This window comes from Vitis vinifera, chromosome 14 (assembly GCF_030704535.1).
Source record: "Vitis vinifera cultivar Pinot Noir 40024 chromosome 14, ASM3070453v1".
NCBI classification, from domain to species: Eukaryota; Viridiplantae; Streptophyta; class Magnoliopsida; order Vitales; family Vitaceae; genus Vitis; species Vitis vinifera.
The window spans coordinates 3,097,892-3,113,818 of record NC_081818.1 but is presented as its reverse complement, the minus strand read 5'-3'; the positions used below and the strand labels follow the sequence as shown (position 1 = coordinate 3,113,818).

At 36.8% G+C, this 15,927-nt stretch overlaps 3 protein-coding genes across 3 annotated transcripts; all 3 read right to left on the bottom strand.

The window, feature by feature from the left end:
• Positions 1-720: 720 nt before the first annotated feature.
• On the bottom strand, positions 721-1,221 carry LOC132255032 (uncharacterized). Its single transcript, XM_059742526.1, has one exon. It carries the CDS (start codon positions 1,219-1,221, stop codon positions 721-723), a length of 501 nt encoding a protein of 166 aa, XP_059598509.1.
• Positions 1,222-1,258: 37 nt separating this feature from the next.
• Positions 1,259-7,160, bottom strand: LOC100252731 (kinesin-like protein KIN-14S). The gene is made up of 12 exons (XM_010661545.3): positions 6,962-7,160; positions 6,495-6,637; positions 5,030-5,161; positions 4,641-4,737; positions 4,255-4,551; positions 3,871-4,150; positions 2,972-3,133; positions 2,564-2,779; positions 2,410-2,447; positions 1,894-2,057; positions 1,738-1,809; positions 1,259-1,541 (listed from the first exon to the last, which is right to left on the bottom strand). The coding sequence occupies exons 2-12, from the start codon at positions 6,627-6,629 to the stop codon at positions 1,260-1,262; spliced, it is 1,875 nt and encodes a 624-aa protein (XP_010659847.1). The 5' UTR covers positions 6,630-6,637; positions 6,962-7,160; the 3' UTR covers position 1,259.
• A 2,559-nt stretch (positions 7,161-9,719) lies between these two features.
• On the bottom strand, positions 9,720-15,026 carry LOC100257878 (kinesin-like protein KIN-14S). Its single transcript, XM_010661549.3, has 11 exons — positions 14,817-15,026; positions 14,192-14,323; positions 13,773-13,872; positions 13,379-13,675; positions 13,019-13,298; positions 12,138-12,299; positions 11,768-11,983; positions 11,606-11,643; positions 11,129-11,292; positions 10,930-11,043; positions 9,720-10,737 (listed from the first exon to the last, which is right to left on the bottom strand). Exons 2-11 carry the CDS (start codon positions 14,294-14,296, stop codon positions 9,928-9,930), a joined length of 2,286 nt encoding a protein of 761 aa, XP_010659851.1. The 5' UTR covers positions 14,297-14,323; positions 14,817-15,026; the 3' UTR covers positions 9,720-9,927.
• Between the last annotated feature and the right edge of the window lie 901 nt (positions 15,027-15,927).

Genomic DNA, 15,927 nt, shown 5'->3' with positions numbered 1-15,927 from the left:
AAGTAGTTTTTATGTACTTTTGGGTGCAACTAGTTGATGTTAACTTGAGCAGTTGAATTAGTTGAAAATTGACTTGATTGATTTGACTCGATCGATCAAGGACTGATTAAGTGTGCTATCAACCGAGGTTTTGGTTGTCGATTCCAATGGGCTTTCTCAATCTCTTCAAGTATAAGGTTCCAGTAGTCACTTATAGAGCATTAAATGCTTCAAAACTCGTTCATGGTACTTTTTGTGTTTTTAGGTGTTTAAAGTTATTTTCTATAAACATGCACCACAAAATCTATCATAACTTTATTTCTATCGTGAGTCAAGTTCTTTTTAGGGTTGAAAATATTAAATTCATTTTTTATCTACTCATTTTTAGAAAAAAGTCTTCAAGTTGTGTGTATTATTACCTGAAGAGGTTGAGAAAGTCCATTAGAACTTTACAATCGAAGTATAAGATGTTGAAGACTTTGATTTTGAAGTCTTGGTGATAGTGGAATTCTCACTTTACAGTAGCTTTTCTACAGGGATCAGTTGGGTATATCTGTGGATTGAGGTAGTCAGATAGCTATTCTTGTTGGAATGTAAGTAAGAATTTAATGAACTGTAACAAGAGAGAAAATCCACAATCTCATGAAGCTAATGAAACCAAAATCATCATGACCCTACAACATTTGATATACACTTATGTTCTATATTGATATTACAGAATTTTGATGTTGTTTAAGTTCTTTAATAGGGGGTATAGTACAGAATTTTTTTTGGGTCCCTCACGAAGGAAAGCTTTGGCCTCAATGAACCTGCTTCCATGAATTTACTACAGCTCCTCATGGCAGTTGGTGTTGCCTGCACTGTTGCACCTGATGCTGTCCTCGACCCTGGCAGTGGAGAGAAAATCCTTGATATACGCTGTATCCTATATGGGTTCCTCACGAAGGACTGACTGCCCATTGCACCTCTACTCTTTAGTTCAGCGGTAAGGGGTGTGATCATGTGTGAGTTAAATTCAGGGAGAAGGGTTTCAATTGAGACCCGTCTCTTGGGCTGAAGAACCTGTGCTGTTGATGTTTGAGGAAGTCTGAGAGAAATGGAGGTCCGTCTTGGTTGCAAAAAGGATTTTGTGTTGGTTGCTGCAGCTGTTGGTCTGGGCATGTTTACTCTGTCATCTGTTGAAGCTGGAAGGATTGGAGATGGTGGGGGCAAGAGATAGGAAATTCTTCTGACAGGCATCATCCTCAGTTTTGAAGGACCCAAAGATGGCTTGTTCTTCGCTATGGTCCGTCTTGGTTGCAAAAGGGATTTTGTTTTGGTTGCTGCAGCTGATGGTCTGAGCATGTTTTCTTTGTTATCTGTTGAAGCAGGAAGGATGAAGAGTAACTCATGGTTTTGTGGGGTGGGATTGGAGATGGTGGGGGCAAGAAATTAGAGATTTCTTTCAGAGGCATCTTCAGCTTTGAAGGACCCAAAGGCGGCTTCTTCTCTGCAATGGTCTTCAGGGGTTGTTTTAATCTGGTTTTCCTTTCCACTGCTAATTGATTTTCAAGGTCCCGAACCTGTTGAGAAAAATTTGCTATCAACTATCTGTTTCATTGGCATGAAGACTAATCAAAAGCTGACAAAAACTAATCAGATGCCACTTCAGGTGATTTGGATAGAATATCAACCTCCTCCAAAGGTCAAAGAATCAGTCTAATATTATTTAATTATTTGATCTATGTCAAAAAGCACACACTAAGTGATGATAATTACCTTCTCTTGAAGACTTCTGCAGACATCCTGTAATTTTTTGGTTTCCTTTTCTTCATGCTTTAGCTTTTCTGCCTGTTTATAAATCAAACCTAAGTTCAGCCAACCAGAAACTGAAAGAATTGTTTTGGAAAAGCTTTATTCTTAACGTTCACATACCAGTTGCTTATACTTGAAAAGCTCGGTGAGATCAGCCTGTTTACGAACAGGACCACACCCAATTCCCCGGACTCTGCTGGCAAAGTTGAGTGAGCAAAGGGTCTCTCCTAAGTCTGCAGCACTTGGGCTGATCTGGACAAACATTAGGGTTTTGCAATCCCCTCCTGTTTTTGAAGTTTTGGTTAGTGTTTTTCTTTATTTGAGAAAAAGGAATATACCATTTAACTTATGCTTTATGGCTACAAAAAATTTGGACTTGGGTTGCCTGCAGCTAAACCTTGGAATTTGCTGCAGTTACAAATCCCAGCATACCAAGATGCATAAAGTAAAATATGGCTCAAGGCAATTAACAAATCACCCATGTAGTTCATAATGACCACCACTGCACTTCAAGTAAGTGCAGTGGAGTGGCACATTGTAATCAGGAGCTAGAGAATTTGCAGGACAGGAAATCCAGCTATATAGGATTGTTTCCAAATGAAATAAAATGTTAAAATACAAAGACAGGAGACTCACCTAGAGAGCTTTGTAGAATATGAGTGAGCTTGGAGTTCCTGGATTTGGAGAGATGAAATAAAACATATTTAGTAAAATAAAAGAAGAATAAATTCACACAACAATGAGAGAGAGAGAGGGAGAGAGAGAGAGAGAGAGAGAGAGAGAGATGTGCCTGTAAGGAATGTGGGCTGTTTTAGATGCAAGGGCAGAGATAACATCACCTAGTGCTGAGAGCGATTTGTTTATAAATTGAGATTCCTTCAACCTTTCACCTTCAGCTTCAATCCTCCCCACCCGCTCACTTCCAGCCAAGTCCACTAGCCAGAGGTGGCTACTTGTCCTCTCCCCATTCACTAAATTCTCCCCCTTAACAGTCACTCTCAACAAGCTGCACACACAAGATTATTTGATCATTACCACAATATAAAAGGGATATTTTGGCCAACCTCATAATATCATCAAATATAGTTTTAACATACTATGAACCACAAAATTAATGAACTGCCTTGATTTTGGTTATGTATGTTTACAAATGAATATAACACATTATCTAATTTGTCAACCAGAAGCAGCAAATTACCAGTGAGAGCGGCTGCTGAGCTCATTAGCATTAGTGGATCCAACAGATCTATTTCGGCTTCCAGATTGAAGCAGTCCCCACACTTCATCTGTGCCATAAACACGGGCTTCAACTAGTCCTGGGACTTCTTGGGTTCCTTCTGCTGCTTGTTTGACCTCCAACCTAGATCCACATAACACATTCTATTTAGATCTATTTTAAGATAACATTCAACAATGCATAATGGTTAGGACCAAATATGACCTCAAACTTAATTCAATTACTGAGTTTTGTTGTTTGTTACTGAAGAAAACCACAACTAATTGAAACACTAGAACAAAACCCAACAAGCCAAGCCCAAATTTGATTGAATTTTCAGTGGGTAACAAGTTGTTTTAAATATGCTTTGTTTTGAGTGATTCAATTGAAGTTCAACTTTTCTAGGGTTTGAGTGAAGCAAGGATATGTACAGAGGCCAACTAATCCAGAGCTACTGATGCTGTGTTTATTAATAAATATAATCACCAATAAATAAAGTATTTTCTCTTTGTTTGCAGCATCTTTTTTTGGTCCAAAATTCAAAGATCATTTTACACAGAAAAAAGTGTAATGTTCGTGCAAGTTGCAAAGTGAGAACTACACAACTACAGTGCATTCTATCATCCAATCTACATGTAAGCTCTCAATAGAAAATAAATTCTGTTTCAAAAATTTTTCCATAAGCATGACACTACTTAATCTTGCTTATGATCATGGTTCTCTCTCTTTTATTATTTTTTATTTTTTCTATTGGTAAAATAAACCATTCGGTTTTTCCACTTGTTATCAGAATCAGAATATTTGTATAAGTTGCATGTTTGACAGAATACCATACTTGAAATGGTACAGCTATAGTAAAGAATTCAGTTCAGGGGACCTACTTCTTAGGAGGCTGGTTGGATTTTTCTACCAAAAGGTCTCTGATCTTCTCATTGTAAACCTCCAACATGCTAACAAACAATTCATAATTTATTATGTTGCTTCGCTCCCTTGAAATTCGGAACAACTCCTCCAGAGTCCTGTAGTTGACTCCCCTATTTTCAGGAGTTCCTTCCATTGTAAAGGTCTTTCCAGTTCCAGTTTGTCCATAGGCAAATACACAGACATTGTACCCATCCAGCACAGAAGTCACAATTGCTGAAGTTTGTGCAAAAACAGCCTCTGCATATTTAACAAACCTAGAATTAAAAACTTGTAAACAGTGCAAGACCCATTAACTAATTACTCCAGAGTAACAAAATCAAATATGAGAATGTTCAGGTTACCTTGGTCACTCCCAGGCCTGAACACATGGTCAAACTTAAATTGCTTCTTTGAAGAATCAGAGCAAATGATTTGAAGCTCATTTTCTCGAGATGAGTCAAAGTCGACTATAGAAGTAGATCCATTAGCAATTTCAGCTTGATTTAAGGGTCTACACCTGCAGAAGACCCTGATGCTGCCTTTGAGTTCAATAACTTCATTGTGCAGCCGCTTCCGTTCCAAGCACTCTTCAAGGTACTTCTTCTTCAGAAGCTCACTCTCTTCCAAATATTTCTTCTTCAAAGTTTCATACTCAATACCTAAAATCAAATAAAGCAAGTAACAAACCAATCAAAACCCGGACAAGAAGAATATAGAATATCAGTAGTAGTTAGTGAAGACGACATACCGAGAAACAGAAGGGCATCATAAACTTCAGGGCCAGGAATGGAATCTGCATCAATGTTCTTCACTTCATTACATAAAACTGTGTGCACCTTCAAATTCTGTCACATGAAGATTCAAAGTCGATGACAAATAAATGAAGATGAACTTTCTTACAAGACAAAACGTCCAAGGCTCTGATTGGTTGCTAAGAAAAGGCAGGAAAAGATAAGTAAAATTCTGAATCTTCAATTTTGCATTAATCCTCCGCTTACTTAAAATGTGTTGTTCATATTTTTTGACAAACCTAAATCATGTAAAATATAAGATTCAAAATTTTCTCTTAGGTCGCCCTAACCTGAGCTTTCTCAGCATCTAAAGATTATGGTTAGGCTATAATTACCAAAACCGTACCTGAGTCTCGGTGCTCAACTCATCAATTTTCTGAGAAACCGGAAGTCTCTGGTTATGATCCAAAGAAATTTCTTGGATTTCCATGGAAACATCATTCTCATCCATCTTGTCCCAATTTGGTTCAACTTTTTCCTGAAGCAACATCCAAAACCCTTGATCAACACACACACATCACAGAACCACAAAAACGACAAACTAGAATTTCAAATTCCCATCACTTCAGAGTTAAGACCCAATGAAACAAAAACAACCACTCAACTGCACCTAACACAACCACCTGACTGACTAAAACCGACCTTTTCTCAACTTCTTGAACCCAAAAAAATAAGTTCCTCGGATGTCACCTCCACATTCTCAGACACCCAAAAAAACAACCAAATGAAAGAACAAACTACTCAAGAACTCAAGACTGCAGACACCCAAACATCTTCTCGAACTCAAAAATCCAAGAAGACCAAAACAATTACCGTTTCTAGGGTTCATGCTTCTTAAATCAAAGAAAGAAAAACAAAAACATAAAAGCAGAAACCTTATTCAGAAATTGAACAAAGCCGTGTGATCTGAGAGCAATGCGATCGGAAAAAACGACGACGTTTTGCAGGTCGAATAGTTGGAGGAAGAGAGAAAGGAATTGATGAAGAGGAAAAACAGAGAAGACAGTGGATTCCTCAACGGTCACATAGGGTTTATAAGTTTGAATTAAATGAATGTGGGCTGTTGGACCGGGAGAGATTGCGCCAACGGCTCTAAACTTAGGAGCCTTTTTTTGGAAAATTTTCATTGGATACGGTAATTTCATATTGTTTCTAAATTGGGGATGCCACGTCACCTAAACTATGATGCCACGTCACCTAAAATTAGGATGCCACGTCACCTAAAATTAGGATGCCACGTCACCTAAAATAGGATGCCACGTCACCTAAATTAGGAGGTCACGTCACCTAATTGAATGCCACGTCGCCTAATTGGATGCCACGTCATCTATTTGGGATACCACGTCACCTCGTTGGGATGCCACGTCACCTAATGTTTGGAAAAATTACTATTATATTATTATTATTATTATTAATTCATATGAAACAATTGATCACTAATCCACAAAGTATAAATGGGAGGAACTCTAGACCAAAAAAAAAAAAAAGAGAAAAAAAAAGGTCTGTTTGGCTGAGGAGAAAATTGTGGAAAACTAGAGGAGTAAAATTTAGAATCCCATGCCTATTGACATCGAGTTAGTTGGCAATTTTTTCCGGGCAGCATCTATTGTCCTCCAAAACCTCATTTGAATGTTACAAACTGACTGAGAAAAATAAACAAGAAGCACTGATTTTATAGTGGAACGTATGGTTCTGTTTGGTTGAGAGGAAAAGGTAGGTAAATGAACTGATATATAATATAATATTCATTTTCCCAGGAACCAAACAGTGGAGGGAAAAGGGAAGAAACTGAGAGAAGTGGTGAGAGATACCTGAGAGACTCTTGCTTGCATCTGAGACTCGTTCTGAGATAGACTCTGGTACTCCGAGGGCTCAGTGTCTCCCCAGATACGACCTTTGTTCCACCTGCAACTGTGTACTGAAGATCTTGTAATCGAGCCATGCATTGATCCACCTGAATTTCACCCAGAAAAAACATAAAACCACAGACCCAGAAGTTGGGGAGAGAGAGATCTGAATGCAAATCTCCGTTTGGTTGCTGAGAAAATTAAGGCAAGAAAGCCCCAGAGAAGGCAGTGCACTAGACGACAGTTGCTCAAACCCCATTAATGAGAAATGCTCAAAATTATAGAAACATCCAACCCAGTACAACCATTGAACATCAAAAACGAAAGATTCAAAAACCACGAACTTTTTTCTTTCCTGTTCTGCAGTTTTTCTCAGCAACCAAACAGAAGAGACGGAAAAAGGTTCCTAGGAAAAGGCATGAAGTAGCCACCTTCTTTACAGGTTCTCTGAGAAGAATGGGGTTGAGAGGGGCATCAATTTTCTTCTGCTTTGGCGGGGTTCTTACAACCATTTCTTTTTTCCCCAGAGAAAACAATTCACAAATGGTGGGTCTCAAACTCTCAACACAACATTCATCACTTTGTCTCTCTAAAATACGCAGTTTCTCTCTCTAAATTATTTGCATTTTCTTTTTCTGTCTCTTTCTCTAGAACCAAACTGGAAGTGAAAGTCAAAGTCAAAACGTTAGATTCTATCCCACCATTCGCCTCATCCAAACGGCTAGTTTTCAAAAAAAATTTTAGAGGGAAGTGAGACCCAAGTGATGAGAGCCCATAGCCATTGATTCACCGCCGTATGATCCTCTCATCAGACACGTGGCGTGCATAGTGTGGTCGAGATGTAGATTAATTTGAAAAATCTTACCCTTACGAAGACCTCAAATCTTATTGTTAAAATGGGAAATTAATTATACGAGGGAAGAAATTTTTGTATTTGTCTTTTTATGATAGATTCATTGATGCATTAGATTGAGAAATATTATCTTACCAATTCCGGGTCATATTAAATTTTTTTATCAAAACTATTAAAATATATGATAAAATTTAGAGTCTGCTTAGCTGTGATTTTAAAAAACGTTTTTAGCTTAAAAAATGTTTTTATTCTTTTAAAAACACTTTGTGAGTAGTTACATCTACAGAAGTTGCACTTGGGGCCATGTCTATTTGCAGGAATGGAAGTTTTTCCAAAGATTTTACCTATTACTTGAATCTTTGAAACAATGAAATAACAGGAGAGCTACTAGATGAAATTGGATACTTAAAGCTGATTCATGAATCTAGATTTGTGGTACTGTTTTATTGCTCTTTGTTTCTGCTGCTGTCTTAACTGGATTCTTCTTCTTCTTCTTCTTCTTCTTCAAAAGGAGAAGTGCAGGAGCTACTGGATCCAATTCTAATGGCTTTTCCTGAACCATGGTGGAAGTTGACCTTTTACTCAAAAGCTCTGATGAGGCTAATATTTTGGGGGGGGAACTGTTTTAGCTGTTAAGGTTGTAGAAGAACAGTGCAGCCAGGGTTACAGAGGTTTCAAAAGGGAGTTCCAAATAGCCTCTGGAATTGGACATTCAAATCTTGTCAGAATGGTAGGATCAATCCAGAGACGAGAACTCAAAGGTATATTTTTTTTTTTGGAGTTTGTGGGAAATGGGAAATGGGAACTTGGAACTTGGAACTTGGAACAACATCAGTATTATACTGGGGGGTCAGGTGGAGGAGCTGGTGAATTGAAATTGAGGGAAAGAATGGGAATAGCAATAGATATTGCTCATGGCTTGGAGTATGTATCTCCATGGGGGCTGTTATGTCCTATTCAGGTTGTACATTGTGACCTGAAAGTGCAAAATCTATATGTGAATTGAGAAGCTGATGAAGGCTTCTCAACTCAACCCCAGAAATGGCTAGGCACTCTGCATTCTTAGGGACTACCACAGTACTCTATATGTGTATTGACTATTGAGGTATTCACATAGCCATTCTTGATGAAGGGATCCAACAAGAAGGTAAGAAAACTGTCACAAGAGAGAAGCTCCACAGTCTCATGAAACAACTGAGACCAAAATTATCATCAAAGTTCATGAAAACGAACACCCATCAAGATTTGCTATATTCCACAATCCCATATAATGTACATTGACGTTTTTAAGTTCTTTAATAAGGGTAGGATCAAAGATAGTTTCATCAAGACTCTTTTAGCAGCATAGAAGACAACTTTGCTACTCTTCCTTGTGCCTTTGAAAGCACTTTCCAAAGCACTTTGTTGTAGATTAGCATTTAAAATATCACCATTTTTGGCATTGTAAGGTGTGGAGGGGAAATGATGAGAATCAACAAGCATTCAAGGATCCATTGCATGTTCCAGTTGGGCTTATTACTAAAGCAAGATCTAAGAAGATCAAATAAGCACTTAATGGGCTAATTCAAGATATTTGGGCTGATTCTGACGTAGGACATTCCAAGTTTGGCCCAAAGGAAGATGAATGTGTAATAAATTTAATCCAATCTATTGAGGGCTAATCTAACTTGATTGGGCGTGATTTATGGCATGGATTAATGACTGATTGACTTTCCAGCTTCATATCAATTATTTCCTATTCTAGAGCTTCTAAATCCAGACCAAATCTACCTTAATTTTAGGCTTTTATTATTTAAAACGTTTTTTAGCTATTTTCCTATTTTGGATCTGCTAATTTCAAACCAAATCAACCTTTATTTAGGATTTTAATATATAGTATCTTTTTTAGTTTAGGATTTTAATATTTAGTAAGTTTTTTTTCATGACATATAAATAGTACACACTGGGATAATTTTTATTGAATAAAAAAAATCAGAAAAGGGGATAATTTTTATTGAATAAAAAAATCAGAAAATGTGAGGCTTTGCTTTTCTTTTGGTTCTTCTGTAAACTTATCAAGGATTCTTCCTTGTGGCGTTCAAACTTTATACCTTCGGTTCGTGATTCCATTGTAATCATTGGGTCTTGGTCTATTACTTATTACTTTTGGTTCGCGTTTCACTTATAAACATCAAAAATTTGTATTGTAGCTTTCTTGGGCAATTATTCCAATATTGTTTGTTGGGTCTCAAAGCGTGTCGATTAAGGTTCGCATCAAGAAAGCAACACAAGGGGGCTGCTATTTCCAATCTTCTTATAAGAAAATATAAATGGAACTATGTATTATAGAATGAAGATAGAGCGCAAATGTTAGAAACACTTGTTTATGGGAAACGAAGAAACCGAGACTAGATTTCAACAAGGAACTGTTGATTTTAGTAAGCATACAATGGCAATAAAATCCAAAAGAACAAAAAATTGAAAAATGGATGGGAGAGAAAGGGTTTGTCATTTTAGTGTAATTGATGATACAGGCTGAGACTTCATTCATACCCCAGTGGGTGATCAAGAAGGTACTAATGACCTTCTGTAATTTCTCATGCCGCCCCTCATGGTCAGTGGACTCCACACTAACTGTTTCCTTTGCAGTGCAATTACTGCTGGGTGCTTTGACCTCAATGAACCTGCTTCCATAGGAGGACTACCCATGAATTTACTACTGCTCCTCATGGCAGTTGGTGTTGCCTGCATCGATGGGCCCATGAATCTACTACTGCTTCTCATGGCAGTTGGTGTTGCCTGAACTGTTGCACCAGATGCCCTCCTCAATGGAGAGAAAATCCTTGATATACGCCGTATCCTATGTGGGTCCCTCACAAAGGATTGCCTGCCGACTGCACCTCTACTCTTTAATTGAGTGTTGAGGGGAGTGGTCATGTGTGAGTTCGATTCAGGGCGGAATGTTGCAATGGAGACTCGTCTCTTCGGCTGAAGAACCTGAGCTGTTGATGTTGGAGGAAGTCTGACAGCAAAGGAGGTCCGTCTTGGTTGCAAAAAGGATTTTGTATTGGTTGCTGCAGCTGTTGTTCTGAGCATGTTTTCTTTGTCATCTGTTGAAGCTGGATGAATGGAAGAGGAACTCATGGTTTTGTGGGGTGGGATTGGAGATGGTGGGGGTAAGAAATTGGAGATTCTTCTCAAGGGCATCCTCGGTTTTGAGGGTAAAGGTGGCTTTTTCTCTGCTATGGTCTTCAGTGGTTGTTTTAATAAAGATGATGAGGCAGGAGGTTTTGGACAAGCAGCAGCAATGGCCCTAGTTTCCTGTTTTAATCTGGTTTTCCTTTCCTCTGCTAATTGATTTTCAAGGTCTCGAACCTGTTGAAAAAATTACAATCAACTATCTGTTTCAATGGCATGAAAACTAATAAGAAACCGACAAAAGTCGGCTACTTATTTTGTGTTTGCATAAAACTTGAAAAGCATAACTTTAGGCATCTGTTAGAAAGATTGTGAAATCTTTTGTTGCATTTCAGATGCCATTTTTGAAGGAGAAAAATGAGTGGTTACCTTCTCTTGAAGACTTCTGCAGATATGTTCTCTGGCTGCAAGTTTTAATTGCAGTGACTGCAAGTTATCCTGCAATTTTTTGGTTTCCTTCTCATCGTGCTTTAGCTTTTCTGCCTGTTCATAAATAAGACCTGAAGTTCAGCCCAGCTTGAAACTGCACAGAATTATTTTGGAAAAGTTTATTCTTATTTTCACATACCAGTTGCTTATACTTGAAAATTTCGGTGAGATCTGCTTGTTTACGAACAGGACCACACTCAATTCCCCGGACTCTGCTGGCAAAGTTCAGTGAGCAAAGGGTCTCTCCTAAATCTGCAGCACTTGGGCTGATCTGGACAAACATTAGGGTTTTGCAATCTCCTCCTGTATTTTAAGTTTTGATTAGTATTTTTTTGAGTTGAGGAAAAAAAATATGAACATTTTAGCTTTTGCTTTATGGCAGCACAAAATTTGGATTTGGATTATCTGCAGCTAAACCTCAAAAACTACTGCAGTTACAAATCCCAGAATACAAAGTTGCAGAAAGTAAAGTATGACCACCACTGCACTTACTCGAAGTGCAGGGGAGTGGGCACATTGTAACCAGGAGAACTAGAGAATTTGCAGGAAATCCAGCTATATGGGATCATCTCCCAATCAAATAAAATGTTGAAATATAAAGACAGGAGAAGCTCACCTAGAGAGCTCTGTAGCATATGAGTGAGCTTGGAGTTCCTGGATTTGGAGAGAAAGAAATAAAACATATTTAGTTAAATAAAATGAAAGATAGATTCACACAAAGATGAGAGAGAGAGACATAGAGAAGGGGGGGTGGAGAGAGAGAGGGAGAGAGATGTGCCTGTAAGGAATGTGGGCTGTTTTAGAAGCAAGGGCAGAGATGACATCGCCAAGTGCTGAGAGCGATTTATTTATAAATTGAGATTCCTTCAACCTTTCACCTTCAACTTCAATCCTGCCCACCCGCTCACTTCCAGCCAAGTCCACTAGCCAGAGGTGGCTTCTTGTCTTCTCCCCATTCACTAAATTCTCCCCCTTAACAGTCACTCTCAACAAGCTGCACTCAAGTTATTTGATCATTACCACAATAAATGGGATATTTGGTCAACCTCATATATCAAATCTAGTTTAAACAGACTATGATCCGCAAAATTAATGAACTGCCTTGATTTTGTTTATGTAAATAAATTATTCAGAGAGCAGAAAATTACCAGTGAGAGCGGCTGCTGAGCTCATTGGCATTAGTCGATCCAACAGACCTAATTCGGCTTCCAGATTTAAGCAGTTCCCACACTTCATTTGTGCCATAAACGCGAGCTTCAACTAGTCCTGGGACTTCTTGGGTTCCCTCAGCTGCTTGTTTGATCTCCAACCTTAATCCACATAACATAGTCTATTTAGATCTATTTTAAGGCATATTAAACCAAATAAAAATCATTATAATGTATTTAGCATCAAATTTGACCTTAAATTTAATTTAATAATCGATTTTTGTGAGTTGATAATGAAATAAAACCGCCATCACCACTTCCCAAATGGAACTGTTTTGAAATAGTGGAATAAAACCTAACATGCCAAGCCCAAAATCGATTGAAATTTGGCCATCAATATAGGAAGATTCAACTGAAATTCAACTTCTCTAGGTTTTTAAGCAAAGCAAGCATATGTAAAGATTCTCAGTTGGAGATTTAACAATCAACCCAGAGCTACTTGTGTTTATCAATAAACAATAATCACCAATAAATAAATTTTCTCTCTTTGTTAGCAGTATCTTTTTTGCTTCAAAATTCAAACATCATTTTAATGTCTGTGTAGTTGTGAAGCGAGAACTGCAATTTAGAGGTGAATTCTATCATCTAATCTACATGAAAGCTCCCATTAAATACTAAATTATCCCTTGAAAAAATTGCCATGAGCATGACACTAGTTATCTTGCTTATGATCATGGTTCTCATTTTCCTTTCCAGTAGTAAAATATACCCATATGGTTTTCCCACTGCTCATCAAAACAGACTATAAGTTGCATGTTTGATTTTAACACCAAACTTCAAATGATACAGCTATAGTAAAGAATTAAGTTCAGAAGACCTACTTCTTAGCAGGCTGGTTGGAGTTTTCTACCAAAAGGTCCCTTATCTTCTCATTGTAAACCTCCAGCATGCTAACAAACAATTCATAGTTCATTATGTTGCTTCTCTGCTTTGAAATTCGAAACAACTCCTCCAAAGTCCTGTAGTTGACTCCCCTATGTTCAGGAGTTCCTTCCATTGTAAAGGTCTTTCCAGTTCCAGTCTGTCCATAGGCAAATATACAAACATTGTACCCATCCAACACCGAAGTCACAATTGGTGAAGTTTGTGCAAAAACAGCCTCTGCATATTCAACAAACCCAGAATTAAAAACTTGTAAAGAATTCAAGACCCAAAATCAATTATGTGTTTCTTGAGGTTACCTTGGTCACTCTCAGGCCTAAACACATGGTCAAACTTAAATTGCTTTTTCGAAGAATCAGAGCAAATGATTTGAAGCTCATTCTCTTGAGATGAGTCAAAGTCAACTATAGAAGTGGATCCATTTGCAATTTCATCCTGATTTAAGGGTCTACATCTGCAGAAGACCCTGATGTTGCCTTTGAGTTCAATCACTTCGTTGTACAGCCGCTTCCGTTCCAAGCATTCTTCTAGGTACTTCTTCTTCAGAAGCTGACTGTCTTCCGTATATTTCTTCTTCAAATTTTCATGTTCTATACCTAAAAGACCAAACAAAGAAAACAATAAACCAATCAATCAGACCCCCCAAAAAAGAAGGGTATACAACATTAGATTTGGTCAGTGAAGAAGGCAAACCGAGAAGCTGAAGAGCATTGGAAACCTCGGGGCCAGGAAAGGAATCAGTATTCATGCTCTTAACTTCATTACATAGAATTATGTGCTCCCCCTTCAAATTCTGACAAATGAAGATGCAAAGCCAATGAAAAGTAAATGAGGATGGATTTTCTTTTGAGACAAAACATCCAAAGCTCTGATTGGTTGCATAGAAAAGGCAGGAAAAGACAAGAAAATTTCCTAATGTTCAATTTCACATTACTCTTGAGAAAACAAAAATCCTCCGCTTAGAGTTAATCTAATTCAACTGTTCTGCTTACTTGAAATGCGTAGTTCATTTTTTTCTTTTGACAAGTTCAAAATTTTCTTTTAGGTTCCCTATTTGAGCTTTCTCAGCATCTAAACAAAGCATGGCTAGGCTATAGTTATCAAAATTGTACCTGAATCTTGGTGCTTAAATCATCAATTTTCTGAGAAACTGGAAGTCTCTGCTCCTGATCCAAAGAAATCTCTTGGATTTCCGTGGAAACATCATTCTCATCCATCTTGTCAGAATTGAGTTCAGTTTTTTCCTGAAGCAACACCCAAAACCCTTCATCAACAGGCACATCACAGAACCCCAAAACAAACCCTAAAACCGCTACATTCGTTTGGTCACAGAGAAAATGGAGTTCAAAAACAACAAATTAAAATTTCAAATTACCATCACTTAAAAGTTAAGACCCAAGAACGCAAAACCCACCACTCAACTGCACCTAACACAACAACCTGACTGACTCAAGTCGACCTTTCCTTCATTTCTTGAAACCACAAAAAAAAAAAAACAAAAAAAAAAAAGCTCCTCCCATTTCTCCCCCACTTTCTTAGCATCCAAACAGTGCATAAAACAACCAAATGAAAGAACAAAAAACTCAAGAACTCAAGATTTCGAACACCCAAACATAGTTTCGAACTCAAAAATCCAAGAAAACCCAAAAGATTACAGTTTCTAGGGTTTATGTTTCTTGAATCATTCCTGAATCAAAGAAGAAAAATCAAAACAAACAAAAATATAAAAGCAGAAACCTTATTGAGAGGTTGAAGAAGGCCTGCGCTATGTGATCCGAGAGCAATGCGATCGGACCCGAACGAAAAAAAAAAAAACGACGACGTTTTGCAGATCGACGGGTTGGAAGAAGCGAGAGAAAGAAGAATTGTATGAAGAGAAAAAGCAGAGAACAGTGGAATCTCGAACGGTCACATAGGGTTTTTATTAGATTTTTGAAGTTTGAATTGAAATGAATGTGAGCCGTTGGATCGAGAGAGCTAGTCCTAACGGCTATAAGCTTTGGAGCGTTTTCTCGTGGGATTTGAACGTATTTGGCTGCATTGACTTCACTATCCCTTCATTGGATATGGTAATTTCCCAGTGATGCCACGTCATTTGCAAGTTCGGAAAAAAAAATTATTATTTTTTTCCACGTACTTTATCTTTTAAATTTCTTTTATTAAATAATATTTTGAAATTACAATTTCCAAACGCGATTTTAATATAATATGAAATCACATTTTGAAGATGCGGTTCCCGTTGAAGGACGAATTTGACATAAAATTTTATTATTTGAATATTATAGTAATTTTATTTCTTTATATTTAATTAGATTTTTAATTTTTTTTAGTAAAATATTTATGAGCCATGATAATTTGACATAAATTTACAATAATTTATGAAATTATGATAAAAAGTTGTCACTTAAAAAATGATTTCGATATAAATTTTAAATTTTGAAGTTGTTATTAAAAGAATAAGTTCAAATTTTTTGCAATGTCGGTAAAACTTAATATTTGTTACTAAATAATTTAAATTGATTTTAAGTTAAATTATATTTAAATTATTAATTTAAAAATTATCATTTAATTTTTAATTTAAGTTATCAGATAAAATTAGCTTAAAACTTATTCTAAATTATCATATTGATATATTTATTCTTATAAATTAATTGAGGAATAAGAAATGTTTGTGGAATAGTAAAAAATATGTTGGAGATAAATAAAACAAATAAGATAAAAAGATAAAATAAAATATGAGTTTTAAAATAAGTTAATTATTTTAATTTATTATTTAAAATTATTTTTTATTTTAAATCATATTATTAATTTATTTTATTAAATATATTTAATTTATTTAATAATTTAA